This window comes from Miniopterus natalensis, chromosome 17 (genome assembly GCF_054644295.1).
Source record: "Miniopterus natalensis isolate mMinNat1 chromosome 17, mMinNat1.hap1, whole genome shotgun sequence".
In the NCBI taxonomy this organism is placed as follows: Eukaryota; Metazoa; Chordata; class Mammalia; order Chiroptera; family Miniopteridae; genus Miniopterus; species Miniopterus natalensis.
The window spans coordinates 3776202-3803950 of record NC_142097.1 but is presented as its reverse complement, the minus strand read 5'-3'; the positions used below and the strand labels follow the sequence as shown (position 1 = coordinate 3803950).

Below are 27749 nucleotides of genomic sequence, written 5' to 3'. Positions count from 1 at the left end.
AATTCCCCGTCACTAGTGGGAGTGGGGTTCTTACATCTTTTAAAAGGGAATTTTCTAAGGTTTGCACAGGAGAAAGAGTGGTTTTTATTGGCATGGAATTATATTTCTTGGGTTGCAAAGTCCCATGTCCCTTAATCCAGCCTTGGAAAACACATAGCTGGGGCTCCAACAGAGCCAAAGGCAGGGCCAGTGTCCAGAGATTTTGTTCCATGGTGGAGCTGGGTCCAATGTAGCATCAGGCTAGCTGAAGTCCATTAGTCCATTGTGTGGGTCCCACAGGAGCCATGTGGGCAAATGCAGGGAGCTCGGCCCCTGCACCAGGAGTCCCTGGAGGGCAAGAGCTCGAAGAGCACAAAAGCACAGCGACGACTCCCTTTGTTCCGGAGTCGAGTGTCTCAGACTTCACACCCCTGCAGTGTCCGCCCCGATGCTGGCCACAGCCTCGCTCCCGGTGTGACTGCCAGGTAAGCACCTTCCCATGTCACAGACTTTCCTGGGCAGGCGCCTATCGTCAGTCCCTGGCCCCAGCGACCCGCGGGGGGCGCTCGGAGAGGGCTAACTGCGGCTTCCTGGCAGAGCTGTACAGATGGGCCGCCTCTCTGACCCCGTCTCCCCTTCGCTCCTTCCCTGTTAATTACTAACCAAATTATTATAACGATATCATTAGTATTCCCCTGTAGTTCCTACTGACATTCGTGGCACGACCATGTCCCCAGTGGCCTGACTTTAGAAGGCAGACCTCATCATTCGCCCTTCTGTCTTTCTCACTTTCATATCCAACGGGTGGCAAAGCCCTGCCAGTTCTCCCTCTAGAAACCCCCCTTCAGTGAGTCTTCGCCACTCAGTGCAAACCCGCAGCCCCCGGGGGCTCCTCACACTTGCCTGTCCTCCCATAGCAGAGAAGCGCCACCGCTCTCTAGACTGAGTAGTGTCTCGCTTTGTCCCGTCTCCAGATCCTTCTTCCACACTGTCACTAAAGTTATCTTTCGCAAAAACACAGTTGATCATGTCAATCCTGAGCTTAAAACGCATTTCTAGCTTCCCACGGCCTATAGGATACGGTTCAGTTTCCGACCGCAAACAGCAGCAGCCTTATCTTCAAGGCCACCCCGCCGCAGCGGCGAAGGGGGATTCCCGAGCTCAGCGTTTCCTCCGGCCCCGCGGCTTTGCCTGCGCTGTTCCTTCTGCGTGGGCTCCCCTGCTCTCCCCTCTGCCCGTGGAACTGCCGTCCTCAAGGCCGCGCTCAAACAGCACCCGCTTGCTCTTACTTCTGTACCCCCCAGACTGCTGCACGTTGGTCACGGGCGCATGGTTTAGAGTCGGACACTCCACCATGACGCAGCTTTGATTGAGGGCAAACTGTTTGTTCCTCTGAGTTTGGATTCCTCCTCTGCATCCACCTCACAGTGTTCTTATGAGGGTTAAATAAGATAATATACATAAAGCACCTATCACAGTCAGAAAGTTAGTACTCAGTTAAGTGGCCGGTGTTATTACTCACGTATTTATTATATCCCCCATTATATATTTTATATCTGTTTTCATTAGGAGATGATGAGCCTCTTGAGGAAACAAAGCGCATGTTGAAAGCGCCATAGCAGACTCATTTTATTTCCTTAACCCCTAGCACAGTACCTAGCATATTGTATGTATTCAACCAACAACTGTCAAAGAAATGGATCAATAGGTATATGGATGGATGAATGAAAGAATAAACGACTGCCCATAGACATGAGCAAAATAAGTACTTTGGCAGCCCTTGGATTTGGGGAAATTTCTTAGAAAGTTGAGGGCATTTCTTTCTCACCTTTCACCTGGCAATCTCTTGCTCCAGATACGAGCCTGTTCTTACATAAATCCATGCAAGTGACTGTCCCCTGGTGGCCATTGAAGATTCGTATGCAAGTCCCACTTTTCAGATCCCAGTATCTGCAGGAATTAGGCCAAAAAAATGTATTTGAGGTTTTCTCAGGGCCCAAGGAATCATACTGTATAGAGTTCCTGTAGATCAAAAAGTAGCTGTAAGGCAGAAAAGCTTCCCAATTAAGCTCAGAGGCCTGGAATTGAATCTCAGTTGTAGCACCTATTAGGTGTGTAACTTTGGGAAAGTTACTCAATTTCCGTGTAAGCTTCATTTCCTGATTGATAAAATGGAAGTGATAATACTAGTAGTTACCACATAGGATTTTTGTGAAGAATTAAATACACGAATGCAACGATTGTCAACTCTGGGTGATTTCTACCCCACGGAACATTTGCCAATGTCTGAGACATTTTTGGTTGTCACAAGCGGGGCTGGAGGTGCTACTGGTATCTAGTGTGTAGAGTTCAAGGATGCTGATAAACATCCTACAATGCACAGGGCTATCTCCACAGAAAGAATTTTCCAGCCCTAAATGTCAATAGTGCTGAAGTTGAGAAACCCTGCATTAAGGCATGTAACATTAGAACAGTGACCAACATATAGAAAATACTCAGTAAATGTTAGTTGGTATTAGGAGGAAGGGTCCCTGGAATGACTACCAGGCCTAGAATTCATAACACTGATTCAATGGTAGAGCTGATCTTCAAACAAGAACAACAGAATAATGTACACCAGCCACTCAGACCCCAAATATTTTAGGTATATTTCTGAAGCATATCTAAGAGATATATAGAAACATGAATGTGTCACACTGTTTTTTAATAAACAGACTTGCCTGAGGTCTCTTAACTATCATTATTACAGATTTCCACTTCAGCCAGATTTCTTTTGTGACAGGGCAAAGGTTAATGCTTAGATAATAGATTCTGGAGCGGGGATGCCTGAGATCTATTCCCAGGTCCATCACTTACCGGCTGTATGATCTCGGATAAGTTACTGAACCACTCTGTGCCTCAGTTTCCTCATCTGTAAACTGGGGGTAATAATGGTACTTGCCTCATATAGTTATTATTAGATTTGGAACATAATAGATGATTAATAATAATACTTAATAACAGTACATTCTTTGAATGTGTTAAGCTTTTTTCTTCTAACATCCCCAAGTGTCCTATGGCTTTATCTGTTTGTCAGAGCTTACTATGCGGGCTAGCCCATCAGTGACTCTCATTATTGATGTTTCTATCTCTGTCTCTCCCTCTCCTTTCCTCTCTCTGAAATCAATAAAGATATATTTAAAAAATAATAATAATAATAAATAAATAAATAAAATACAAAAGGTTAAAGACAAAGAGAGAATCTTAAAAGCAGCTAGAGAAAAGCAGTTAGTTACCTGCAAGGGAGCTCCCATAAGACTGTCAGCTAATTTCTCAACAGAAACTTTGAAGGCCAGAAGGGATTAGCATGAAATATTCAAAGTGATGAAAAGCAAGGACCTACATCCAATATTACTGTATCCAGCATAGCTTTCAACTACAACAGGAGGATTCACATAACCCACACAAGGGACCTTCCTGGAGCACCCAGCTCAGGTATCAAGGAAATTGCACTGCAGGATCCCACAGGATACTTACTACATAAGGGCACCCTACCAAGATGGGGAGAAAGAATTAATAGCAGATTAGATGAAGTAGAGGATTGAATTAGTGATTTGGTCAATGAAATCCAGAAAACACCCAGTCAGAGCATCAAAAAGATAGAAGAATTTTAAAAAGTGAGGCTAGTTTAGGGGACTTTTAGGACAAATGAACAATAACAACAACTGTATCACAGAGGTACCAGAAGTAGGAAAGGGGTTGAGAATCTATTTGAAAAAATAATGACTGAAAACTTCCCTAAACTTGTGAAGAAAAAAGATGCACAAATCCAAGAATCAAAAAAGTACCAAACAAGATGAACCCAAAGAGGCCCACACCAAGACACATCATAATTTAAACGCAAAAAGTTAGCCCTGGTAGGGGTTGCTAAGTGGTTAGAGGGTCAGCCCATGTACCGCAGGGTCACAGGTTCAATTTCTGGTCAGGGGCACATACCTGAGTTGCAGGTTCGATCCCCAGCCCCAGTTGGGACTCAAGCAGGAGGCAACCGATTGATGTGTCTCTCTCACATCAATGTTTCCCTCTCTTCCTCTCTCTCTCTCCTCCCCTTCCTTTCACTCTCATTAAAAAAAGGCAATGGGGAAAAAAACCCTTGGGTGAGGATTAAAAAATTAAAAATAAATAAATAAAATAAACTGGCAAAGGCTAAAGACATAGAGAAAATCTGAAAAGCAACAAGAGAAAGACAGTTACTTACAAGGGAGCATCAATAAGACTATCAGCTCATTTCTCAAGAGAAACATTTTAGGCCAAAATGGATTGTCATGAAATGCTCAACCGAGGTTACTCTACCCAGCAAGGCTGTCATTTAAAATTAAAGGACAAATAAAGAGCTTCCCAGACAAGAAAAAACTGAAAGAGTTCATTACCACCAACCCAGTATTACTAGAAATGTTAAAGGGAAGAAGAAGAAAAAGGAGGGAGAGGGGGAGAGGGAGAAGAAGGAGGAGGGGATGAGGAAGGGGGAGGGGTAGGAGGAGAAAAGAAAGTATCAAGTTATAAAGATTAAAATGGCAATAAGTGTGTACCTATCCATAATCACTCAAAATGTAAAATGCTAAGTGCTCCAATCAAAGGACATAGGGTGGCTGAATGGATAAGAAAATAAGACTCATATATATGCTGTCTACAAGAGACCCACCTTGGAATGAATCTACAAACAGATTAATATAAAGGAATGAAAAAAGATATTTCATGCAAATACAAATGAAAAAGCAGCTGGGTTAGCAATACTTATAACATATAAAATAAACTTTAAAGCAAAGGCTATATAAGAGACAAAGAAGGAGACTTTATAATGATAAAGGGATCAATCCAACAAGAGAATTTAACCTTTAAAATCATTTATGCACCCAACATAGGAGCACCTAAATATATAAAGCAAATCTTGATGAACATAGAGAGATCTACAGTAATATGGTAATAGTAGGGTATTTTCACACCCCATTGACATCAATGGACAGATCTTTCAGACAGAAAATCAACAAGGAAACAGAGGCCTTAAATGGCACACTATACCAGATAAATTTAATTGATATCTTCAGAGCATTTCACCCCAAAGCAGCAGAATTTTTTTTTCAAGTGCACATGGGTCATTTTCTAGGACAGACCACGTGTTAGGACACAAAACTAGTCTCAATAAATTTAAGAGGATTAGAATCCTATGAAGCATCTTCTCTGACCAAAATGGTACTAGACTAGAAATCAATCACAAGAAAAAAAAAAAAAACAGAAAAGCACACAAACACATGAAGGCTAAATAGCATGCTACTTAACAATGAATGGGTTAAAAATGAGATCAAGAAATAAATCAAAAGTACGTTGAAACCAATGAAAATGAGAACACAACAATGCAAAAATCTATGGACACAGCAAGAGCAATCCTAAGAGATAAATTCATAGCAGTGCATGCCTACTTCAAGAAAAAAGAAAAATCTCAAATAAACAACCTAATCTTACACTTATAGGAACTTGAAAAAGAACAAGAAACAAAGCCCAAAGTGAGTAGAAGAATGGAAATAATAAAGATCAGAGCAAAAATAAACAAAATGGAGTCTGGGGGGAAAAAAATACAAAAGAAGAATAAAACCAGGAGCTGGTTCATTGAAAAGATTAGCAATATTGATAAACCTTAAACCAGACTCTACAAGAAAAAAAGACAGAGTACCCAAATAAATAAAATCAGAAATAGAGAGAAGTAACAACTGACACCACAGAAATACAAAGGATTATAAGAAAATATTATGAACACTTATATGCCAACAAATTGGATGCTCTGGGAGAAATGGATAAAGTCCTAGAAACATACAACCTCCCATAACTGAATCAAGAAGAAACAAAGTCCTGAACCAGATGGCTTCACAGGTGAACTTTACCAAATATTCAAAGAAGAACTAACATCTATCCTCCTCAAACTATTCCAAAAAATTCAAGAGGAAGGAGTACATCCAATCTCTTTTTATGAGGCCAGCATTATTCTAATTCCAAAACCAGATAATGACACTAAAAAGAAAGAAAATTATAGGCCAATATCCCTGATGAACATAGATGCTAAAGTCCTTGACAAAATATTAGCAAATCAGGTCCAGAAATACATTAAAAAGATCATACCCCATGACCAAGGATTTATTCTGGGTATGCAAGGCTGCTATGATATTCACAAATCAGTAAATGTGATACATCACATAAAATGAAAGACAAAAATCACATGATCATATCAATACATGCAGGAAAAGCATTCGACAAAATCCAGCACCCATTTATGATAAAAACCCTCAGCAAAGTGGGCATAGAGGAATCAGATGTCAACATAATAAAGGCAATATATGAAAAACCTACAGCCAACATCATACCCAATGCACAAAAAATAAAGTGTTTCCTTTAAAATCAGGTACAAGACAGGGATGTCCACTTTCACCACTCTTATTCAACATAGTACTGGAAGTCCTAGCCATAGCTAACAAACAAGAAGAAAAATTGGAAAAGAGGAAGGAAGTAAATCTGTCATTATTCACAGATGACATGATAGAACCCCCTAAAGACTCCGCCAGAAAACTACTAGATTTAATAAATAAATTTGGCAAATAATCAAAATACAAAATTAACATCCAGTAATCAATGGCATTTTTATAATGAACACTAATAATGAACTCTCAGAAAGAAGAGCTAAAAAAAAATCCCATTTACCATTGGAAAAAAAAAGGTACCTAGGAATAAACTTAACCAAGGAGGTAAAAGACCTGTACTCAGAAAACTATAAGACATTGAAAAAAAAAGATAGAGCAAGATACAAACAGGTAGAAGCATATACCATGTTTATGGAAGAATTAACATCATTAAAATGTCCATACAACCCAAAGCAATCTATAGATTCAACATAATCCCTATTAAAATACCAAATATCATATTTCATAGATCTAGAATAAATATTCCAAAAGTTTACATGGGAACAAAAAGACCCCAAATAGGCACAGCAATCTTAAGAAAGAAGAACAAAGTTGGAGGGATCACAATACCAGATATCAAACTATTCTACAAAGCCATTGTAATAAAAAAACAGCCTGGTACTGGCCCAAGAACAGGCATATAGATCAATAGAACAGAACAGAGACCCCAGAAATCAACCCACACCATTATGGCCAATTAATATTTGACAAAGGAGGCAAGAGCATACAGTGGAGTAAAGACAGTCTCTTCAATAAATGGTGTTGGGGAAATTGAACAGGTACATGCAAAAAAAATGAAACTAGACCATCAATTTACACCACACACAAGAAAAACTCAAAATGAATAAAATTCTTAATGTAAGTCATAAAACTATAAAAATCCTAGAAGAAAACATAGGCAGTAAAATCTCAGACATCTAACACAGCCGTATTTTTGTCAATACATCTAGGGCAAGAGAAACAAAGGAAAAAAATAAATAAATGGGACTACATCAAACTAAAAAGCTTCTGCACAGCAAAAGAAATCATCAGCAAAGTGAAAAGGGAACCCACTGTATGGGAGAACATATTTGCCAATGATACATCTGATAAGGGGTAAATTTCCAAAATATATAAACAACTTATACAACTCAACACCAGGAAGACAGACAATCCAATTTAAAACTGGGCAAAGAACCCGAATAGACACTTTTCCAAAGAGGACATACAGATGGCCAAGAGACATATGAAAAAATGCTCAACATCACTAATCATCAGAGATGCAAATTAAAACTACAATTAGGCATCACCTCACATGTGTCAGAAAGGCACCTTCAACAAATCAACAAACGACAACTGCTGGCGAGGGTGTGGAGAAAAGGGAACGCTAATGCGCTGCTGGTGGGAATGCAGACTGGTGCAACCACTATGGAAGACAGTATGGATTTTCCTCAGAAAAGTAAAAATGAAGCTGCCTTTTAACCTAGAGATCCCACTTCTGGGACTATATCCTAAGAATCCCAAAACATCACTCAGAAAGAATATATGCACCCCTATGTTCATAGCAGCATTATTTACAATAGCTAAGATCTGGAAACTGCCCAAGTGCCCATCAGTAGATGAGTGGATAAAAAAGCTGTGGTACTTTTACCCAATGGAATACTATGCAGCTATAAAAAAAGATCTCCTACCCTTTTCGACAACATGGATGGACTCAGAGATTATTATCCTAAGCGAAATAAACCAGTCAGAGAAAGATAACTGTCACATGATCTCACTTATATGTGGAATCTAATGAGCAAAATAGGATCAGAGACATGGATGCATAGAACGAACTGACAGATCTCAGAGTGGAGGGGGGTGTGGGGTGCCAGAAGAAGAGACCAACCAAAGAACATACATGCGTATATGCATAGCCCATAGACACAGGCAACAGTGAGAAAGGCCTGGGGTGGGGTGGGAGCTGAGCAAAGGGGGGCAAAATGAGGGAAAACGGGAGACATCTGCAATATTGTCAAAAATTTAAAAATTCATGCACTACAGTTAAGAATACTGTTGCATATATTCGAAAGTTATCAGAGAGATCTTAAAAATTCACATCACGACCGCAACAAATGTGTAACTATGTGCAGCGATGGATATAACTAAATTTATTGTGGTAATTATTTTGCAATATATACGCACATCAAGTCATTATGCTGTACACCTAAAACTAAAATGTTATATGTCAATTATACCTCAGTAAAGTTTTTTTCTAAAAGCTCATATACACAGGCACCAGGAGACAAATCCAAGAACACCTATGGCAGCACTCCTGGAAAGAATTTTAAAAAACTAGAAACAATGCAAATATCCATTAATAAAAATAAATGAATGAGTTAAGATATATTCATCCAATAAAATGCTGTATCTCAGTAAAAATAAATTAAGTACTGCTGCCTACATCGTATGAATGAATCTCAAGAAGTCAAATACGGATGGATTTTTAAAACACAGTTCCATTTATGTTAAGTTCAAAAATGGAGAAAAGTAATAAATATATTTGAAGAGATATAAAAGGCAACAAAAGTATAAAGAAACCTATAAAAATACAAGGGAATAATTAGTATAAAATTGAGGATATCATTACCTCTGGTTGGGAGGAAAACAGAAGCAGCAATGGGAAGTCACATAGTGGGGCTTGGAGAATGATAATGTTTTGTTCCTTGGCCTGAGTAATGAGTACAGTTGTGTATTTTATATTCTTTAAAAATAAATGTAGATATACATTTCAAACACTATCTTGCTTCTATATCATATTTTATACCCACAAAAAACTACTTTCCCCTGAAGGTATCTATACAAGGAAATATAAATTATACCTTCATCTAAGAATGCTAAAAAGATACTCGCTGATTCACAGTCTTCGACTAGAACACAGATCTTGTAATTGTTATAAGTCTATCTCATTCAAAGCTTAAACAGTATACAAATTATTGGTTTTTACCTTGGCAAAAAGGCAAAACATGGTGGGTTGTTCTAGAAGTTAGTATTATTTAGGACAACTTTTCAGTAAATACAAAAAGGGAAAGCATGCACGCGCGGTCCACAGCCGACGTGAGGCCGGCGGTGAGGAGCCGCAGCCCGGGCCCCTCACCTGATGCTCAGGTCGTAGCTCCCGCTCAGGAGGAAGCTGTCCTCCTCGCACAGGAACAGGGCGCGCACACTCCCCGCGTGGCCTCGGAACTCGATGGGGACCTCCTTTGCTTGTATGACGTCCAGAAGCTGGATCTTCCGATTGGATGACACAGCTACCAAGTCTCCCCCAGAATAGTGGATGACTCTGTTCCTGTCCCACCTGAGTGGCCCGGAAAAAGGATGATTCATGAAAAAAGAGTTAGTGTCCTGCCTGGAACTCACTTAGCGTGGTGGCCTTCACCTGCAAATATAATGGAAAATTCAAGGGGTTCCAACAAGGACAGTAGCAGAGAGCAAGGCCCAGTATTAACCAGCCCTGACACATCCCTACCTCATACCATAACAAAACAAAACAAATCAAAAATCCATTTTGGGTAGATTTAAAACCTTAAGACAAAAGGCAAAAATTAAAAAAAATAAAAACAAAAATCTGCTAGTTCATGTATCATAAACCCCCAAGACAGAGAACAGGGGAATAGAGCACGCAGCATTTCCCAACTTATTTGACCACAGAAACCTTTTTCATGGAAAACCTCAGAGGAACACAGTTGGGAAGCCCTATGTCCACTGCATATACCACTGTTTCTTTTTTTTAATATATAACCAATATCCAGTGAGCATATATTAGGTTCAAAGTCCTGTGCTAATAGGCACCGTGGGGATACAAAGGTGAGTAAGGTGTGAACCCTGCCCTCAGTGAGCTTCGGGTCCAATAAAACAGGGTGAGTTGAATTAATTTTCCAGTCATAAGATTATTAACAAATACATAAAACATGAGCAGGATGACCAAATAATTTATTGTCCAAACATTTTTATTGTGAAAGGGGACACTATTATTAATTACTCCAGGATCACGGAGAAAAGTGGTATTGTTTCAGTAAAAAGAAACGTAAGATCACTCTAAATATGAGGAGCAACTGTGTCCTCATTGCATTTGTCGTACCTTGAGCTCAGCCAGTCACCATCGTTTCTAAAGAGTGCTTATCACCACACTACTCATAAAAACTCAACTTTGCCTTCCCCCATCTGCTCTGTCTTTCCCTTAAGGACTGGTCAAGATGCAACTGGTTAGTATGACTCACAGCCCAAAATAAAATTGAGATGGTCTTTACAAAACCTTATGAATGAGGAATGAAGTCCTGGACCGAAAGTATGGCAGAAAGTTGATTATTAAAGGGTCTTCTATGGCATATCCAAGTGATACCTCACTATGCAGTTATCATAAATACCATTGTCATATTTAACATGGAAAGATATCCACAGTATTTTGCTGGAGTGGGTTATAGAAATATGTATAACATAACCCCGTTTCTATTTAAAATATATATTTATGCATGCAAAAAAAATTCTAGATTAACCACCAATATTAATGGTAGTTATCTCTAGATGACAAGACTATAGGGCATTTTTGCTTTTCTCTATACATTTTCTGGCATTTGGTGGCTTTTCCCCCCACTAAGCATATATTACTTAATTGTGCATGAGTTTGTTGGTCAGTATACCCAAAATGTATAAAGGGAAAGCATCCCCTACACACTGCTGATAAAGGTGCAAAACTCAAACACCTAGTCTCATGTTAATTTGGAGCTAGAGTTTGAGGTGAGGAAGGATTGCCTTTCCAAGTGAACAAGGGCCATGGAAATCCTAAAATGTCAGTGTGGGTAATTCAAGGGTCCCTGAAGACCTAGATTTAGACACTAGTACCTACGTGTCAGAGAGAATGTGGATGTTGTAAGTCCCGCAGAAGACATTTCTCTCCTCCATCTGGATCTGCTGGGTCTCCTGGTTCTGGTATGCCGTCCACAGGTTGTAGTCAGTCTAACAAGGGACACTTAGAGTCAAAAGCACGGCGGCAACTTTCTCCATGTATCCCCTAGAGTCTCCCCTGGCAAGGACACAGGGCCCATGGATTCTACCTCTTCAGCCTGCGGCGGTTGCTACATGGTGATGGGGAGGGGCCAATGAGCGGGCAGAAAAGTAATGGGTAAGTTAGAAAACGTTGAGTCCGGGGTCCTACTTCTTCTTTCACCTCTTTGTGTTTTGTATGTGTCCTGATTCCATGAACTGTCAACATCGCTGATGCACAACTTTTCCAAAAATGAGCTCACGAAGGGTATGCTCACAAATACAGTCACAGTGCCCTCTGACCAACCGCTTCACAGAAGTGGGGCTTCCCATTTCTGTTGCAGGTTCAGACCTGACAGTACAAAGTCTACACATGGGAACTCAAGCCACAGGTGACACGACTGCTACACTTCAAAGTTTTCATACATCAGCAACCTCAATTTCTCCTTACAGCTGCCTCACAAAGTACCTCGTTCACCGCAAAAAGTATTCTGATCATTTTACAGATGAGGTGCCTGAGCCTCAGAGAGGAGAAATCAAAATATCAGAGGTGCCTGCCTTCCCTTCTCATTCCTCCCTTCCTTCCTTTCTTCCCCCCTCCTCCCTTCCTTCCTTCCTGTCTCCCTCCCCCTTTCCCTTAATCACACACTTTCTGAGCAGCTATTGCGTGCGAAGCATGCTCAATTCTGGCACAGATGACTCCACTGGACTCCCAGTTCCACTCTCCTTCCCAGCCGTACACTTCACCCTCCAGCAGCAGAAAATAACAATCACACTTCCAGAAAACCAAAAGCAGGGTGAGTTTATCATGAAAGCAGTGGACCCAACCATCATGCTTGCATCTGGGGGATCTCTCCCTAAGTTTTCTTCCAAACCTTAGCCATCTCCATGCTTGTAGACCCTCCCTCAGAATGCCCGCTTTCCTCAGCTCGCTCTCCTTCTTAATCTTAACCAAGCAGTGATATCCACCTACGAGTCTCTCCCCAGAGGAGTCTGTCAAACCGTCCCCCTCCACAGCCCAAGCAGCTCTGATTCTCCGCCTTGAATAAATGAGGCTTCCCTGCTTCTCACATCCCAGGCTGCAATTCCTTGGCTCTTGCTCATCAACTAAGTTTTGAGAGCCTAGAATCTACATGGTAGAGTTGTTGGGAGGAACAAGACCTGAGTTCAAATTCCAGCTCTGCCACTGACCAGTTATGGGAACTTGGGCAAGTTTTCTAACATCACGGCCTTCATTTCCACATCCGCAGTGGCAGCAATGCTACCTACCCAAGCTATGGTGAAGACCAGGTGCATGTGTGCAAAGCCCTTGGCACTGTGCCTGGCACATTGTTTGAGCTCAGTACCCATTGCAATCGGCACCCCTCAGAATCACTCGCCTCCACCTCTCTCTAGCTGACCCCCTAACTGCTTTGTCTTGCTACTCGACAGATTCTCTTCTGGCCTCCATACTGCTTTACCTGTTTTTCTCTTTTTCTTAAATTTCTAAAATATTAAACCCTGTCCGGGTAGTCCTTTTTTGTCAGGTGATTATAGCTATATCACCTAAGGAAGACGTGTGTCACTTTCATTATACTTCACAGAGCAACAGGCTTGTCAAGAGCAGGGCAGCATTTAACTTGTGTGTATCTCTGCCACTCTGCCGGCTAGGAACCTGAACCTCTCTGTGCCTCAGTTTCTTTATCTAGAGAATGAGTGAATGGACTAACTCAAAGATTTAAAAAATTGCAGGTCAAATGAGGTAAACAAATGTCTTTTCCTTGGCCCATTTTTTTTTTTTTTAATTTATTTATTTATTTTTAATATATCTTTATTGATTTCAGAGAAAGCAAAGGAGAGGGAGAGAGAGAGACAGAAACATCAATGATGAGAGAGTCACTGATCGAGCCCACAACCTGGGCATGTGCCCTGACCGGGGTTCGAACCCCGATCGCCTGGATCCTAGGTCGACGCTCAACCGCTGAGCCACACCCAGCCGGGCAGCCCATATTTTTTTTTTAAATGCTTTTAATTAGTTCTCAGCATTTCAGAAAAGCAAAGACTATCACGTGACAGTCAGATTTCTAACTTCCCTCGAAAGCCCAGCGGTCTGGGAGGTCGAGCTCCACAGTTGCCCATGGCAGTCATTAGCTGCAGCTGAGTAGCAATTGGCCCCTTCACATGGGAAGTGAACCCTCTAATCCATCCCTGTCCCACTGCCTTGACTGCTCACACCACCCACCTCCCTCATTCATGGGACCTGTGGCCTCTACAGACATACGAGCTAGATGGTCTCTCTGTACACTTCTAACTCTCAAGTTATAATTTACACCGCACAGTTTTCCTATGGGAAGCTACAGTCTGCCCACCCCTCATTAAATATTCTTTGGGGGCCCACTGAATAATTTCCAAATAGGAGGCCCTTGAGCAAAGGGGAGGGAGAGGAATCTAATGGTTCTAGGAGTGAACCATGCCTGGATAGGCAGAGCATGGAGTGCAGACTCTTCCACCTACTCCCCATCAATGCCCAAGATTTGGCAGGGAGGTCTAGGGTTAAGTAACTCTCCCCTTTCATCCTAGAATCAGAGTGAACCTGGAAGTGCAAGGTGAGAAAGCTTAATTGATTCTGGACCCTGGACATTCTGTACTGGTCCTGGCCCTCCCCTCGTGCTCTTCTCATTTCAGAGCCGCAGACTCTTGCAGCTTGATGCATGGACTGACAGGTGTCGAGGAAAATCCCAGCCATCACCGACACTGCCCCTGGCTCTGAGCTCTGCACCAGATGACTTGGTGCCGTGGACATAGGACATCACCATGGGATTTGAAGTAAGGACAACCCTGAGAGGACAACCAGATCAATCCACTCATTTAACAGATGAGGCATTTAAGGCTTAAAGAAAGGAAGTGACTTAAGCTTAAGGACACATAGCACAGAACTCTGGTCTCCCTTAGGGAATGTCACCTCCCATATCCTATATCCATATGACATATCCTGTACCCTCCCATTTCCTATATCCTGTGTGAGGACTGAGCCTGGACTTCAGCCTACAGTGGCCAATAAGAGCATGACACAGTTATTTGCCTCCAATGCCATCAGAACCCACCTTTGTTCTCAGTTTCCATTTCTGATTTTTCACACGTGTGCGCTTTCCATCATCTGTCATTTTAGGAACTGGAATAAAAAGCTTGTTGGCGTAGGTAGGATCTATTCCCTTTGTGTAGGACCCCTGGGGGGAGAAACAGAACATGGCTACTCTTGGTGCCTCTCTCCAGAGGAGGGAAAACTAGTTCCTGGCAAGATCCGAAAGAGGGGTGAGCGCTGGCTCGGCAAGGCCCGGACCCGGCGGTTAGGCCACTAGTGTGGGCAGACTGGCCCAAGGAGGACACTGACAGTCTGAACGAGGCAGGGAGGTGGTGGGCCGCTCCCAGCTTGCCTCTGCAGGGAGAGCCTGGCTCCCAAGAACTCGTGATCTGAGTTAGACTCAGGCAAGAAACAGAAGTAAAAATGCCAGAAATGATACAAATAGGCTTTGTGGCCCTGTGGACACCGGTGTACGGTGCCGGGCTGACCTAGAAACATAGGCGCTGCTTTCTGATTCTAAACGATGTAGCTCTCTGGGGCCGAGGGGTTCCCTGCTTCGTGAGGTCTCCCAAGGCTCTGCCTTTCTCTTCCTGACAGGTTTCTACACACTGTCCCTGCTCAATGCACTGACAGCGGTTCGATAAACGGTAAATAATGGGATGTCCACGCAAAAAGGAAGTGGCTGCTGAAGGCTGTGAAGGGGCAAGCGTGGAGCAGGAGGCCAGGCGGAAGGCCCGGTGCGGCCAGCCTGGGCCGGGAGCGAGGCCGGCCTCCAGACCGCCCCTCCCGGCCGAGTACCTGCAATAAGGCGATCTGGTTGTGAACGAACGTGTGCATCAAGAGGTCCGTCTTGACTTGCTGGGCCACCGCGGCCCAGTGCCGGCTCACAGAGGCACATCTGTTCAGGGTGGTTTTATCGAGCATACCTGAAAAAAAATCGATAAACCTGGGAACCTTCCAACTGGATTGCAATGGAAGTCTCTTGAGCAATCCCCAGTACAGCCCAGCATACATAGAATATACTTGGAGAGGTGGATGGGCAGGTGACGAATGAAGTCCTGGTATTTGCTGGCCCCAGATGACAAGTCTCTGACAGCATCCAGGTCAACCAACAGATGGGAGGGGATGTACCCTGCCTTGGGCATGTCTTCTTTTTTGGAAAATAGCCTATTCATCTCCGAGATACACTGGAGCGAACTCTTCCATTGTCCCGCTAGAACAAAGCAAGAGAAAGGTGCATAGTTGGGTTGTCTCTGTGGTAATTCCAGGCCAGTAAAACTCACCAGAATCTGCCCTTAGGCTACTGGATTTTTGTCATATCTTCAGCCAAATGAAAGTAGAAGCCCCCTAACCAAACATACAAGTACTTTTCAGCCTTCCCAGCCCAAGGAGCTGTCTACCGTCTCACAGCCTGCCCTGCTCAGGTGAAACGGCGTGGTGCCTGGGATTTCCCTCAGATCACCCAACAACAAAGCACTTTAAACAAGTTTAAAAGAGAGGAATGGGTGAAATAGGATTGGTAAAATGCTGGTAACTGTTGAAGCTAGGTGATGGTTATGTGAATGGTTATTATACTATTCTATCTACTTTTGAAATTTGAAATATTATATATAAAAATGTTCTAGAATCTGTGTGTTGTGTTTCCAGTCATTGTTTCATGTATGTGTCTTGCTTTGAAAATCAACCTAGGAGGGCCTTGAGTTCAGGGTCCAAATTCCCCACGGCTTTTGTTTCCTCCCCAAGGAATCCAGGGCTGCAAGAGCAGCCACTGAGTTTTTCAAAAAGAGTGGGTTGAATTCTAGAGGTGCCCCCCCATGCCACAGACAAGGGATTGTGGCCTGGGACAGAGGAAGGCTTCCAAGGAAGCCCTTGAGAGTTTCCCTCCTGATCTCTGTTTGCAGGTGTCCCTCGGAGGCACCGTGCTGCAGAGGTGGAAACATGGACTTTTGGAAACTGACTGATTTTATTCTTGTTTGTCCCCTTCGCAGAGTCCAACACACCACAGATGGAAACTGAGTGTTGATTCCCCAAGTCTGTCATGCCCGATGCTACTGCCTCCCCGCCCCTCCAGCCCCACCGGGGCTGCCCTAGCTCATGTCTGCTGGCTTTCTCACTACAAGCCCGCTTACCAGCAGGTGCTTCCAGCCCAGCATTTTTAAGCAAGCTTTCTCTTCCCGAATCTTTGGACGAAGGGAAGGATGTGCTCTTGGATTCCCAGCAGACATTTGAAGTATCATACTGGGGGTTGTAGTCTTTTCCAGGCAAAGAAAACACAAAATTGGAGTCTTGCGCAAACCCTGAAAAACAAAAGACTGAGACCAGGTTGCTCCTTAAGCAGGTGTGTGGCAGGAAAGAGGCAGCAGTTAATGGTTCCATTTCTGTTTGTTTCTCTTAAATCTACACAAAATGGGCCAGGCCAGTGCTGTCCATTTTCATTTGGGGCCTCTGAGTTTCTATGCAAAAATCACAGAAATCCCCTAATTAGATTTTGTTGGCCCACCTACAATGCAAAATTTATCAGAGCTCTATATATAAGGAGAGAGCTGCGGCCAAGAGGCGGAAGAGAGGCTGCTCTTCTGAAGCTCTGGCTTCATTTCCTTCAAGGATATGAAGAACTATCCTTTAGTCAAAATAGAAACTTTAACTTTTTAAGACAAAAGCTCTCTTAGGGAAATAAGAAGTTTGCACAACCTGTTCCTGGACTCAACTCTAATGTAAGTGGCTGCTTCCCGTGGAGGGTGATGGTAGCCCTACTGGCAATTCTGATACAAGCTAAATTTAAGAACTACTGTGCTAGCTGATCAATGACAACTCTCTCATCATTGATGTTTCTATCTCTCCCTCTCCCTTCCTTTCTCTGAAATCAATAAAGATATATTTTAAAAAAAGAAAAGAAAAAAAAGAACTATTGTGCTAGCCTTATTTAAGGCCCTCTTGCTATCTCCAGCCTTGGGTAAACTCCGCTTCAAGGCTAGATTTTATGTGCAAGCAAGGAAGATAGTGGAATGAGTAAAAAAATAAAGCCCTAAGTTTTGACCTGTTGGCCTGTTTCCTGCACAGTGCAGGGTGAAGGGTAAAACAATTAAATATCTTCCCCTCACATCCCTCCCAAGGCCAGTCCCATCTCCAGCCCACTGATGCAGGAACCACATCAGCCTTAAGTGATAGACACACAGACGAACCATTTAGAGACAAAGACGAGCCATTTCTGGGCTGAAGGGATGCAGAAATCCATTTTAAAGGCTCGGCAGTTAAAAGTTCTGTACACCTTCTGCATTTGTCATTTGACAGTTTTCTAGAAGGAAGTTACACTCAGCAATTTCTCCTCTGGCAAACAGAATCGGGTGTCAGGACAAAGAACTCGACCCTGCCTTCTGGAAAATCCCCATCTACCTAAGTTTGTCCACACCTCTGGCTCCTTCACGAGCTCCAGAAGCCTGGCCCCCGGTCTCTGGGCGCTCTGGTCTCCACCTCTGGCCTTGTTTACCTGAAATGTTGTTCTGCTCTCTCTGCAGTAGGACTCTGATGACATGGGCAGCGGTGAGCAGTAACTTGGGGGTGCACATCTGCAGCAGCGAGAGTGTGTAATCTGCCTTAGTTCGGGGGGTGCTGCTCCCAAACCAGCACAGTATCTCCCTCATCTTCTGTTCTACTGTCTTGTCCAACATCTGGTTCAAGGTGAACTTCATGACTTCCCCTTCCTTCTTGCTCAGGTTGATCTGGGACTTGCTATAGATGAAATCCTTCCCCTGTGTGGTCTGAAGGATATTTTGAAAATACTGCAACAAGTGTAAGCTATCTAACTGCCCCAGAACGCTAACTAGAAACCTCCTCTGCTCCACCTCGCCGATCCTTTGGAACCACTCTTTGGTGAAGAAGACCTTGCTGGCCAAGATGCACGTTTCACACTTCTGGCACACGGGAGCAGAATCGTTTCCCTTCTCGCAGTGAAAATAGGGGACATTCTTGAGCTGTGACTCCAGGCTGTCCATGACCCTGAGATGACCAGTTCATCTTATCCTTGCCCGGGGTCAACCCCACCAAACAGCAGAGGGACAGGGGAAGCTGACAGAGATCCCAAATGAGCCTTTCCTATTATAAACATCTCCCAGAGGAAAAGTAAACCTCTGAGATGGATGGAAAGCGTAGCTCTCCCAGAAACTGCCGGTAGAAGTGTGGCTTTCTGTCCAGAACTCCGAGGAAACACGGCTTTACCGTAAATCTCCTACACCTGGGACTGCTGATGTGGAGGCAGTTGCTGTATATTCTGAAAGAGCTGGTCATTTCATTTCTAGAACAAGATTAGCATTAGTCAAATTTAAGTAATATATATCCTCTGTAAAAACTCAATATGTAACATAGAAAAATGTAATATTCTATTAATACAAATTTATGTTATAAATTCAAAAGTTTACTTGTTAACAAGGCAATTGTTGGGGACAATGGGGCTATTCTGATGAAGACAAAACCTTTAAACCTGAAGTTGAAGATGACGGGTACTGTCTTACATCGCAAAATTTAAATTTGTGATGTTCAGAGTGTTTTCTGTGGACTCTAGGTTCACACTTCCGGAAAACCTGGAGTCAGGGCTCAAGAATGCCCCCTATTTTCATTGTGGGAAGGGAAATGATTCTGTCCCTGTGTGCCAGAAGTGTGAACCTAGAGTACACGGAAAACCATTTGAACATTGCTATTAAGTGCTGACATATCCAGGATGAGCATCTGCAAATAATTTTCAAAAGGTTCCACTAAAAAAATACACACAAAAAACACATATACTTTGTGTTTCTGTGTATATACACACATACAGAGAAAGTGCAAATGTAACAAAATGCTAATAACTGGTGGAATGTAGGCGGAGAACATATGAGTGTTCATCCTTCAGCTTTTGGTAGGTTTGAAATTTTTCAAAATAACTAATAAACATATACTGCTAAATTGGACAAAAAATTACTATAATGGACTGCTCCCTAACATAGCTACCCAGCTTGCCACTGCAGCCAAAATGCCCTTGTAAGTAAATGCTGGCAGCACAGAAAAGAGATTCGAAGGCACACTGAGGCCATTCCACTTCAGCCAAGACTAGGTTCAAACACCAGTCCTGATACTTAGGAACTATATGATCTTGAGTAAGCTACCTGGGTGAGGATGGCAGAGATGAAGGCTGGTAATAAAAATTATAGCTACCTTCTAGGATTAAATCGAATGTGTGAGAGCAGTGTCACTGCTATTGTTGCTGTTATTATGGTTATTACTCCAGATTAAACCAAAAGATTTACAATACCATGAGTATTTTCAGTGCCCAGGTCTAGAGATGGGCACAGTTGAAGATAGGCACTGGAAACCATGGCCAAAGTTAGTGTGCAATGGCGATCCCTTGCCAGGGTCGGGTGGGGCCAAGAATCAGGCTGGGAAGGAGAACAGTGCTAACAACTCCACCTCTTCTGTCTGAAGAGATATCTGAAAGGCAAGAGCAGATTAGCATCTAATCTATCAGGGCCAGGCAAAGGAGGGTGGCCAGGAGGAGGGAGGCCCAAAGCAGAGGCTTGGGTATATAAGAGTGTGAGGCACATTATCCCCAGAAGTGCTACAAACTAAAAATAGCTTTTTTATATGTATATTAGTGATCTTTATTGATAGACAGTTTTCCATAATTATAGTGTTAATTGAAAAAATAGCTTTTTTTTTTTTTTAATCTTCACCCGAGGATATTTTTCCATTGCTTTTCAGAGAGAGTGGAAAGGAGAGAAAGCAACATCGATATGAGAGAGACACATCAATTGGTTGCCTCCCACACACACCCCAACCAGGGCTGGGGATCGAGCCTGCAACCCAGGTATGTGCCCTTGGCTGGAATTGAACCCAGGACCCTTCAGTCCAAGGGCCGACACTCTAACCACTGACCCAAACCAGCTAGGGCAAAAGTAGTTTGTTTTTAAAGGTCCAAATAAATCAAGATTTTAATCTGTGAGGCTGACATACATCAAGGAAGCAGTTTTACCAACCCAGCTCAGCCTTTATTCCATGCTCAGGGGCCCAATGTGGCCCAGCGGAGGGGCACAAACTTGGGAGTCAGGGAGACTGGGTGGAATCCCACTGCTGCTCCTACCAGAGGTGTGGCCTTGAAGAAGTAGGTCCAGCTTCTCTGAGTCCCCATTCCTTACCTGTAGAAGACACATGATCCTCCGCACCGTTGGATGTAACGTGAGGATTACATTAATCGCAGTAGGTGAGCATGTGGCTACTTCTGCGGCCTCTGCATTCCACTCATCCCCAGCTCTCCGCTCTGCCCTCTGTTGCTCATTGTTCATGGTCCTGACTGAGCCCTCCTGCCCTTCCGCCCCAGATCTCCACTTCCTTTCCCGCCTGCCACGTGGTTTAGAGAGCCCAGCAGGTGCAGCTGCGGCTTCCCCGCCTGGCTCTGCTGCCTGCCTGACACTGCACCATGGTTCTTCTGGTTCTCACCAAAGCTGCCTGCCCTGGGTAGATTCCCACTTAGCTCCTCACATATAAACACTTTTCATTTTAATTTAAATCAACTTCTTTTTTTTATTATCAAGCGTCTTTTCCTATTTTTTTATTGTTGACATTATTACAAATGTCTTTCATTCCCCACCCCCATTGCGCATCACCACCCAGCCCCCGCCACCCCTCCCCTGGCCTTCACCACTGTCATCTGTGTCCATGGGCTATGCATATATGTTCTGTGGCTACTCTCTTCACCTTCTTTTATATGGTCGCCCCCACCCGCCTCCCCTCTGACCTCTGTCTGTTCCATGTTTCCATGACTCTGATTCTATTTTGTTCGTCAATTTATTTTGTTCATTAGGTTCCACATATAAGTGAGATCATATGGTACTTGTCTTTCTCTGACTGGTATATTTCGCTTAGCCTAATAATCTCCATGTCCATCCATGTTGTCGAAAAGGGTAACAGAGCCTTCTTTTTTACAGCTGCATAGTATTCCATTGTGTAAATATACCACAGCTTTTTTATCCACTCATCTACTGATGGACACTTGGGTTGTTTCCAGATCTTAGCTATTGTAAATAGCTCTGCTATGAACACAGAGGTGCATATATTCTTTCTGATTGGTGTTTTGGGATTCTTAGGATATATTTCCACAAGTGGGATCTCTGGGTCAAAAGGCAGCTCCATTTTTAATTTTTGAGGAAAGTCCATACTGTTTTCCACAGTGGCTACACCATTTAGCATTCCCATCTGCAGTGTAGTAAGGTTCCCTTACATCCTTGCCAGCAATTGTTGTTTGTTGACTTATTGATGGTAGCCATTCTGGCAGATGTGAAGTGATACTTAATTGTAGTTTTAATTTGCATTTCTCTGATGTTTAGTGATGTTGAGCATTTTATCATATGTCTATTGGCCAAAATCAACTTCTTGTGATCAAAAGACACAGCTAGTTTTCTTCTAAGTTACTATATCTTAGCAACTAGCACAGTGTTTGCATGTTGTAAATGCTATATACATAGAGTTGATTTGATTTTAAGACAGTCATTCCAAAAACATGCTGAACCAAGTTGGAGAGATAAGGGCTCTAAGATTAAACCAGTATTTATCTCATCATTTCTTGTAAAAAAAAAAAATGTGGGAATTTACTCAGAATTCATAAGATTCCTAGAAAGAAAAATATATATATATATATGCCTTTGGATTTCAAAAAGACCAGTCAAGATGTTGGAGCAGGTAAACGCAGTATTCACATCCTCTCACAATCACATCAAAATTACAACTAAACTACAGAACCACCATCATTGAGAACCACCTGAAATCTAGCTGAACAGAAGTCCTATAACTGAGGATATAAAGAAGAAGTCACGTCAAGGCTGGTAGGAGGTAGGGAGATGTGGATAGGCGGGTCCCATACCCACATGTGGTTGTTAAAATTCCAGAGGGATAACTCAGTTGCACAGTCCCCCCTGAGGAGCAAGGGGTCCCAGCCCCACACCAGGACGGCCAGCCAAGTAGAGAAGTCCCCATAACTTCTGGCTATAAAAACCAGCAGGGACTGTGACTGAATGAGATGGTGGACTTTTGGTGACCCAGGCAGTTCCTTTTAAAGGGCGCACACCTGGACTTACTCAGACTCACTTACTCTGAGCTCCAGCACTGGGGCAGCAGCTCAAAAGGGGCCAGGGAGGTACAGGGAGGAACTGGATTGTCTGACATCGGGGCGAGGACTAGGGAGAGGCAACTTTCTCCAGACAGAAGTGCTGGCAGAGGCCATTGTTCCTTTTCTGAGCTCTCACAGAGCCGGCACGTGGGTGCCATATTTGAGTTTCCGTCAACCTGGCAAACACTGTTCCCCGCACCCTGGTGTGCCTTTCCATGCAAACAGCTTGTCTTGGCTCATGCTGTGAACTTTCCTAAAATCTCTCAGACAAGTAGCATCTGGCCTTTGTGTGCTCCAAACCGCTTACTAAGTGGTCCCAGGCCTGGTACTAGCAGCAGCTGGACTTGGTTCACTGCTTTTTCTCTCCTGGGCACCTCTAAGCCCAGCACAAGTAATAGCCATCTACAGATTGCTTTGTGGCTTATGCTGGGTGGCTCAGGCAGGGCACAAGTGTCAGCTGACCTTAGCCTGTACCTCCTAGGAGGCCCCAGAGCCAGTGCACCCAGAGACAGCTCAGACCACACCTAAGTACCAACCAACCACCTTAACTAGCAACACACTCCAGGGGAGAACTCAGTGGGCACCAGAGCCCCCTGAAGTGAGTCCTGCTCCATGGGGTCGACCCCTGCACAGTACATCTTCCATGGCAGTCTCAGGCAGCCCTCAAAGACAATTGACTTGAAGGTAAATCCCTCCCATTAATGTGCCAGCAGCAATCCAGACTCACCTGCAACAGGAGGGTGCACCAACCACATGGAGGACACACGGCTCAGGTGACTGAGAAGGCTGTACCACTGGGACCTACAGAACACCTACTTCGTAAGGCCACTTTACTAAGTCTGGGAGATGTAGCAACTCTATCTAATACATCGGAAAAAAACACAGGGAGTCAGCCAAAATGAGGAGACAAAGAAACATGTTCCAAATGAAAGACTAGGACAAAACTCCAGAAAAATAACTAAATAAAATGGAGTCACGCAATCTGCCAGAAGCAGAGTTAAAGACACTGGTTATGAGAATGCTCAATGTACTCAAGGGAAGAGGAGAGGAACTTAGTGAGAATGTAAACAAAGAGATAGGAAACATAAAAATGAAGATAGAAACCACAAAGAAAAAACAGTAAAAAATGAAAAATACAGTAACTGAAATGAAGAATGCATGACAGGAATCAACCATAGAGTAGATGAACCAGAGAATCACATCAGTGATTTAGAAGATAAGGAAACAGAAAACACCCAATCAGAACAATAAAAAGAAGAAAGAGTCCAAAAAAAATGAGGATAGTTTAAGGAGCCTCTGGGACAACTGCAAATGTACCAATATTTGTATCATGGGGGAGCCAGAAGGAGAAAAGAGAGAAGAAGGAATGAAAACCTAGTGAAAAAATGGTGGAAAACTTCCCTAACCTGATGAGGGAAATAAACATTCAAGTCCAGAAGCACAGAGAATCCCAACAAGATGAACCCAAGGAGGCCCACACCAAGAAACATCATAATTAAAATGCAAAAGGTTAAAGACAAAGAAAGAATCTTAAAAGCAGTAAGGGAAAGATAGGTAGTTACCTAAAAGGGAGCTCCCATAAGACTCTCAGTTGATTTCTCAATAGAAACTTTTCAGGCCAGAAGGGATTGGCACAAAATATTTAAAGTGATGAAAAGCAAGGATCTATATCCAATATTACTGTATCCAGCAAAGCTGTCATTTGGAATTGAAGGACAGATAAAGAGCTTCCCAGATAAGAAAAAGCTAAAGGAGTTCATCACCATCAAACTAGTATTAAAAGAAATGTTAAAGGTTCTTCTTTAATAAGAAGAAAAGGTAAAAAATATGAATAATAAAATGGAAATACCTATCTATCAGCAATTACTTTAAAGGCAAATGATTAAATGCTCCTATCAAAAGACACAGGGTGACTGAATGGATAACAAAACAAGACCCTTCCATGTGCTGTCTACAAGAGACTCACTTCAGATCAAAATACACACAGACTGAAAAAAAAAGGGGGGGGGGTGGAAAAGGGTATATCATGAAAATGGAAACCAAAAAAAAAAGCTGGAGTAGCAATACTTACACCAGACAAAATAGACTTTAAAACAAAGGCTATAACAAGAGACAAAGAAAGACCCAGCAATTCTACTTCTAGGTATTTATCCGATGAAACACAAAACACTAAATCAAAAAGACATATATTCACTGCAGCATTATTTACAATAGCCAAGATATGAAAGCAATCTAAGCATCTGTCAGTAGATGAATGGGTAAAGAAGTAGTGTGTATATACAATGGAATATGACTCAGCCAGAAAAAAAGAATAAAATCTTGCATCTGCAACAACATGGATGGCCCTAGAGGGTATTGTGCTGAGTGAAATAATTCAGACAGAGAAAGACAAGTGCCAGGTGATTTCACTTATATAGGATAACTATGTATGTCAGGCAGTGCAAGGTTTATTACAGTGACTACTTTGTAAGTTATACAAATGTCTAATCACTGGGTTGTACACCTGAAACTAATATAATATTGTATGGCAACTGTAATTTAAAAATTATTTTAAAAAGAAAAACAGTTGACATAAGAATAAATTTATGTAGTGGCTAAAATTGCATTCTGACTTTCCAATCACAAATGATCTTGTAACTGGAACCAAATAAAGTGGCACCAAAGGGAGCTCTGATGAATTCAGTTGTTTGTTTTTCCAAAGTGAGTCTATACAATGAAAGTGGAAATAAAGGTGGGTAAATGCAGAAGAGTCACACACACAGCTGGGGGAAATGACAGAGAATATAAAATAGCCTTTGTTCTCTTTTTTAAAAATTTTTTTTATTTGGTTTGTTTTAGGCAATTTTCAGTTTGTGGACCAAAAAAAGAAAAATGTATGCCTATCAGTTGAGGCAATGACAGAAAGAAAGCAAATATTCCTAACTCTCTATTTTGCTTTGATCTTTTATATCAAGAAGAAAGGTCTTGAAACTGAAAACAGACAAAAAGAGCTCACAGGGAAATGAAGTTCACAGCAGGTAAGGAGACACCCAAAGGGTTCCTTTTTTATGAGCCAAGTATTCTGGTCTAAACAAATTACATCTCATGACAGACACAATTTATCAATGTGACTAAACACCAGACTTTATTCTTTCAGAAATTAAGAAGAATGGTAGAAGATGGGAACAGGAAAGTTGTTTTTATTTTTAAAAAGAAAAATAAGGTAGATCCTGGAAACAAAAGACTAGTAAACTTGATGTTAACCCACAGCCAAATTCTTGAATGGCTTATTAAATATTTTGGGAGCATTTAGATAAGAAAGCAATGAGCACCAGAAGCCCACAGGGGCTCAATAAAAACAAAGCAGGCTGAGCTAATCACAACTTCTCTTTTGCCAGCCTTGTTAGACGGGAACAGCAAGGAGATGCCGACATAGCTCATCTTGATCTCTGCCACTGAAAAGGTCCTTCTTTGGGTCCTGTGGGTAAAGGGGCAAAAGGTAGGCACCCTTGTTGTCCAGTTCTACCAGTGCAGAACTTATTGAGTAATTAAACCCACAGAGTGTTGACTGAGTGCTGCAGGATTCTGTATTTGGCCCTACCCTAAATAATATGTAGCAACAAGATCAAGGCTTAAGAAGGAAAGGTTAACAATTCTGACTCCAGGCTAGGAAGGAGAGCCCATACATAGGAAAAAGAGTCATGAATCAAAACCATCTCAGCAAGCAGCAAAAATGTGATGGAATTTTAAATTTGAGTAAAAAAATTAATTCAATAAAATTTGAATATTTATAAATTCAGTAAAAATGTCAAATCCTACACTGTACGTATTCTCATATACAAATAATAGTTCAGGATCTCTGGAAACAAGTCAAGTGATGCTCAAGTAATGGACTCTTGAGATAGAACATCAGACGGGTCAAAGGCAAGACAAATATCAGGACAAGAGATGCTGCTAGTGCTCTGATCACTTAGGAAATCACAGGGGTTTCAGGAGCGCTGTGCCAGGAACCGGGGCAGAGACCAAGCATGTATTTGTTATAAATCCCAGGGTCACATCTTTCCCTTCTGTTCTCACCTCTCTCCTCCAGGGGCAGCAGCGGCCTGGGGAAGCAGGTTTGCCTGGACAGAACCGAAGTTATGCTGCCCACAGGGGCTTCGGGCGACGCTCTCAGACGCTCGTGGAAGGCCAGTCGGCCACCTGCCTAAAGGCCTGTGAGTGCGCGCGTGTTAGGGGCACATCGTGGAAAGGAGGGCGCGACCACCCGAGTGAAAGGCCTGGGCACCGGGAAGGAAAATGGGCAAGTGTGAGAGCAAGAGGAGTGGGCGGCACAGTGGGAAAGGCTTCCTGGGAGGGGGCTGCGAGAACCGCCCCTAAATACCTGAACCGTCCTTCAGTGAGAAATCGGACAAGCGCCGTACCCGGTGACCTCAGGAGGGAGGAAGGAGGCCCTTCCCCGGAGGTCACGGGTCTCAGCCGAGGGCCCCACTGGCGCTCCTCATCCTCACTGTCCCGGCACCGGCGAGCGCTGCCTGCGGCTGCACAGCCCCTCCGGCGCGGGGCCGCCCCGAGGGCCGCAGGCCGGGAGCAGGGTCGCGGTGCTGTGCCCACTGTGCCCGTCTCCGTGCGGCCTGTCCTCCCCCACAACACCCACGGCCGAACGAGGACGGCTGCCGGGTGGAGCGGGTGAAGCCTAATGTCAGTCCTCCGCGTCTGAACCCCAGCTCCGTCGCTTACTCACCGCGGGGCTGCAGTGGCCTTGGGCAAGTTAGCTGTCCCCCCGACACCGTTTCCCCACCTGCACGCTGGGGCCGACAGGGCACCCGCCCACGGGGCTGTACGAGGGTCCCGGGGGACGCACAGGGAGCACTCAGCGCAGTGTCTGGGACGGAGGAAGTGCTCAGAAAGTTAGCCATTTATTGCGATTACTCCGTGATCTTTCTGATCTCTCTGAAGGCTCCTGGTGACCAGCCCCGGGAGCAACCTGCCGGCCACCTGCGCAGACGCAGGACGTCGCTCAGCGGGGCTGCACGTGCGCAGATGCAGGACGTCGCTCAGCGGGGCTGCACCTGCGCAGACGCGAGACGTCGCTCAGCGGGGCTGCACCTGCGCA

General features: G+C 43.4%; 1 protein-coding gene across 3 annotated transcripts in view; it reads right to left on the bottom strand.

Annotated features, from left to right (window-relative positions):
• Positions 1-18518, bottom strand: part of FBXW10B (F-box and WD repeat domain containing 10B) — a 39059-nt gene extending 20541 nt beyond the window's left edge. For all 3 annotated transcript variants that reach the window (XM_087826505.1, XM_087826506.1, XM_087826507.1), the window contains exons 1-8: positions 18014-18518; positions 16656-16823; positions 15539-15739; positions 15325-15452; positions 14549-14671; positions 11329-11438; positions 9580-9780; positions 1808-1929 (exon numbers count right to left, since the gene is read on the bottom strand). In XM_087826505.1, coding sequence (XP_087682631.1) covers positions 1808-1929; positions 9580-9780; positions 11329-11438; positions 14549-14671; positions 15325-15452; positions 15539-15739; positions 16656-16823; positions 18014-18518 — 1558 coding nt within the window. The remainder of the gene's footprint in view (positions 1-1807; positions 1930-9579; positions 9781-11328; positions 11439-14548; positions 14672-15324; positions 15453-15538; positions 15740-16655; positions 16824-18013) is intronic.
• Between the last annotated feature and the right edge of the window lie 9231 nt (positions 18519-27749).